The 4,556-nt window shown below is 54.1% G+C and overlaps 1 protein-coding gene across 1 annotated transcript in view; it reads left to right on the top strand.

The window, feature by feature from the left end:
• The first annotated feature begins 584 nt into the window (after positions 1 to 584).
• Positions 585 to 4,556, top strand: part of LOC131214063 (protein rhomboid) — an 85,843-nt gene continuing 81,871 nt past the window's right edge. Inside the window, exons 1-3 of the mRNA XM_058208421.1 lie at positions 585 to 812; positions 887 to 910; positions 990 to 1,163. Of these exons, the coding sequence (XP_058064404.1) occupies positions 585 to 812; positions 887 to 910; positions 990 to 1,163 (426 nt within the window). The remainder of the gene's footprint in view (positions 813 to 886; positions 911 to 989; positions 1,164 to 4,556) is intronic.

Below are 4,556 nucleotides of genomic sequence, written 5' to 3'. Positions count from 1 at the left end.
GCTGGTTGGCCACGGTTGCCGTGACAATGGTACGCAATCAACATACGCACAATCACGGTGGCCACTAACGGGTGGCCGGCACTGGGTGTCCTGTGAGCACAGGGCTATAGGTAGCACATTGAGACATAAATCTAGCGTATTAATCATCCCGCCGCCCGAAGCCGTTCCTTAACGTCCTTTTTTTCCCATTCCCACAGCTCAGCTCCGCTCATCATTCAATAATCTCGGATCTTCGGTGTCAACTGCAGTCGCGGTTCCTCGGCGCACGTTAGTTCCGCACACTCCCCGAGACAGCCAGCCGAATGGCAGGATTTTGAGTCCGCTTATCGACAATCCGCACGAATGGGGTATGCCTGGATGACTGGCTCGTGGTTGGTTGGCAGCGAAAGGCATAGCAAGGATTGTGCCCGTCGTAGGTGACGGTTGGTGGACGGCTGGAGAACTCGCTGGAGAAACGGGGTGGGTAGAGTCGAGAATCGGATCGCGCGCCGAGAAATCGAAGAGAACACCCACAGAACGGAGCAGGAGGGACGACCGACGAGGGCCGACGAGCGGCCACGACCACGGCCGGCGGGCGGCGAGCCATGTGGTCCGGGTTTGATAAGGGCGGCAGTGGCAAGCTTGATGCGGCCAGCAACAGCCAGCAGGAAACGTTGGCCGATATCGAGCACATTTCGACGATCGCCGGCTCGCTCGGCAGCATCGGGACCATCTCCCAGTCGGCGGACGGCGAACCGGTTTACGAGACGGACCACACCGATCTCAACTCCGAGTACGACGAGGTCGAGCTGCGCCGGGAGCTCATGAAGGACGTAAGTGAAGGACCACCGCGGTGCTGGGTCAGCCTTCGGACTAATATTGCTTAATTTTCTCGCTCCTTCCGCAGAAATGGCGTCAATTGTTCGATGCGGTAAGGGAGGCTCGCTACTCGCTATCGCCCGGGCCGGTGCTCATTCTTCGTCCGTCTTCTTTGGTCCTTCAATCCACAGTTCGATCCCGAAGGGTTTGGCGAAATTCCCGTCGACGACTTTGTCGCTGCGCTCAAATCACCGGAATTTCTCGCTAACGTGCCGCCCAACAAGCGTGACATACTGTACGACCGGGCACTGAAGGCGAAGACCTCCAGGGTGGAGTCCATCTCGTTCCAGGACTTTGTCAATGTGGTAAGTCTTTGGGGGAAAGGGCAAGTCACTGTGTACCAATATTAGAGTAAGGGGCACTGAGGTTGGTTAAACTTGGGAAAGGAGTCCTAAAGCCCAATGGTTCCACATGTTGCCCGCGGAGCATCTCCACAGGGCTCCGATCGGGTACGGCACCGGGTGCCATCAATAACCCATTAATGGTGTCTGTTGGCGCTTCGCTCGGTCACGGGTTTCGGGATTGCCACGAACCGAGCGGCTTCGTCCCAAGAATGCAACGTCCCAATCGTCAAGCGTGAGTCAAGAACCCCTCCGAAGTGGTCATTAGTGGTCTCGCGCCCAATATGTCACCCTCGCGGGCACCAGCGGCCGGCCCCAAAGGCCGGTCGTTAGATAGTTTATCTGGGAAATTACAAGACCCCGTCATCATCATCATTATCGTCCGCCTCGCTGGGTGGTTGGCGTCTTCATCCGCCGCTGCCCGGGACCCGCGGAAGATCAAAAAGCGCCTCGAATGCGCCCCGAAACAATATCATTAGCGTCCTGTTTTCGGCACCACCGGCCTACCCCGCGCGGCTTGGGACCTCCGGGCCAGGGCAGGAAATAAATTAGAATTAATCAGACGTCCCCTGAACGACGATTCGATTCTCGGTTTTGTTTGCTTTCGTCCTCGAGTGATTTCCGAGTGTCCGCGCACTGTGGCCGACCTAATGTCACAGTCGGTCAGACCAAAGCGGACTTCCATTTTTTTTTTGTGTTGCCCAAGATGCCACACCGCCACCGTGGGGTTAATCGGCCTCAGGAGGCCGACCGTCCCTCGGCAGAATCGGTTCAGAACGGTCACCGGACGGCCATCCTTGACGGCGTATGCCCTGTTGACGGTGTGATGGGAGGATTTGTTTGGTCAGTTTCGCTCATTTGTAACGTAAATAGAGGTGTCCCACGTCCACGAAGGACCCAGGTGTGTGTCTGTGTGTGCAGTAAAAAGGAACGTTCGATTCGAGTCCTTAAGAACCGAGGTCGAGCGGCGACGTGTCAAGAAAGTGTCCGGCCAATCGTCGCAGGACGAGAAAGACTTTAGATAACAATAAGCGCAGGTCCTGTCCGATCCCGAAGCTATCCCGAGGCGATGCCAGAATGCCTCGGGTGCGGCCCGGTTCAAACGGCAGCGGCGATAATGCGGCGGGTGTACGGAAAGTTGACAGATTGTAGGCAATTTTTAATTGGACTTCCATCGTGCGGGGAAAACCGGTGAGCGAACCCGGACATTCCGTCCCGGGGACCGATTTCTCAACGTGCAGCGGCCGGGAAGATGAAATACGATCCTCGAATCCGTTGCGTCAGCTGCCGGCCCGATCCCGAGCAGAGCAATGCCCGAATGCCGCCAGAGAAAGTGCAAGCCGCAGTACCGCCTCGGTGGAGAAGAAGGAGAAAAAAAAGAACGGATGGACCTCCTCGTCGGGACCATACGGAACTCGACGGGCAAAGAAAAACGTGTTAACTGTCCCGGCGATCCGGCAGCGTGAGCCTCGGGAATGTCGGAAAAACAAACTGATAATGAAGTGATTAACGGGGATATGTCCGCGCTCTCTCCGCGCGCCCCGTTCTGGCCCCCCTAGCCCCGCGAGGTTGCCGAGAGTTACGATCCAGAACGAATCGCTCGACGAGCTGCCGGCAGAGTCGTGCTGCGAGTCCGGCGCGAACCAGCTGGTCCCGTGGGTCGAATTCTTCGGCAGAGCTTCTCCAGGGCCGTTGCCGTTACTTTCTTTCGGGGCTCCAGCTCTCAGCTAGACCTATTTTTAATCGTCTGCAAGGAAGTGGCCCACGTTCGCTGGAAAATCCTCGGCGGGAAGTTCTGGAAGTGGCGTGCCGGGTGTCACGAACCTTTGGCCTTCGGTTGCCACCGTTCCTGCGGTGGCCACGTGCCCCGGCCAGATCCGGCAGACCGATGCCTGGCGGGTGTTAAGATGAATTTGACAAGTATTAATGAAGTATCATTTTCGGGAAACATTGTTTGGGTCCGAAATATGTTGGAATTAATTTGAAAAATCCTAGCACGCGATTCGGCGGCCCCGGAACGGAAAGCCCGGGATGGGAACCATGTGTTCGCTGGGTTTTGGCTTTGGGATCATTAGCATCCATTTGGCTGTGGTTTTAGAATTGTTACACTCAAACCGCCATTGTTGGCACTGAACGCGGGGTAAAGGATGATGCCCTTTTTTTGGGCCCTCTGGGTCTTCCTTTTGTGAATAATGTCCGGAAGAAAATAGAGGAAATAGAGATCGGATTACATTTTGTTGTACGCAAAATGTAACTCATTTCGTCTGATAATGAAGTACCTTCTAGGCCAATTTTTGGGATGTCGAAATTATTCTCCAGAAATGACGGTAAATGACTCCACACAACAACCGCTTTCAAAATATCATTCCCCAAGATCGGTAGCAACAGCCGAGCCGATCGGTAGCCTGGGCCAACCGGCTGTTGCCGTTTAGCAACACGTTCGGTCCGATTGGCCGAGTGTCTCGGCGAAAAGCCGTCAATTTTATCGACGGGTCCACAGGCTCGAGATCGCCGAAATACCGGCTGTTACGGGACGGGTCCTGGCAACCTTCTTGCGGGGCGTCGTCGAAAACGCGATGCACATGCACCGCTAGACAAACTGTAGGCTTCTGTTCCGCCGCCGCTTCTGTGGGCTTCCTTTTTTCATGATTTTCTTCGACGACGATCCTAAAATCCCCTCGCCTCGGGAGCGGGGAGTCGGAATTAAAAAGTTGGAAGCAGACGTGTGACGCGTGTGCCAAAAATTCGAACCCGAACTCGGAAACATGTGGCCCGCGGAGCTCCGTTAGTCCCGGGTGTCGCCGTTTTTTTTTTCCTTCTTCGATTCAATTTTGGAACATGTTTGTTCGACGATCGAGCTTAGATCCTGAACCAGGTTTTTTGTTGCTTCTTGTAAAGTCCCTTCAGGAGAGGTGGCAGATGACCCAGCCCAGCGGTTCGATTCGATTCCAGGATGCTTCATTTTCGAATTTCGAGTTGGTTCGGGCTTCGGGAGAAAAGCGTTTGCAAGATCGATCGTTGGCACAGTTGGCAGTCGATTGCAACGGTGCATCCAAAAGAAGGTCACTTATAAGGAACATTCATATTTTAATACTTTTCCTCACTGCGGTGTAAAATTGTAATAATTTTTATATATCAACTCTGCGGAATTGTCCATTGTTTTCCGATTTATCTACTCTCAAGCTGATATTCAGCTAGCACAGACACGTTCGAAGCGCTGTGTCATAAATCACATCTTAAAAGCCTAAACAGAGCCAAACTGGCCAAAATGGCTTTCGGAAGCAAGTCGAGCAATCAATCGCTTAGCTGTCCCATATGCGCAGAGGTCGTAAAACCTCATCATCGCACACGCGACCT

This window comes from Anopheles bellator, chromosome 1 (genome assembly GCF_943735745.2).
Source record: "Anopheles bellator chromosome 1, idAnoBellAS_SP24_06.2, whole genome shotgun sequence".
Classification (NCBI taxonomy): domain Eukaryota; kingdom Metazoa; phylum Arthropoda; class Insecta; order Diptera; family Culicidae; genus Anopheles; species Anopheles bellator.
The sequence above is the reverse complement of the archived record's forward strand: the minus strand, read 5'-3'. Positions and strand labels throughout refer to the sequence as shown.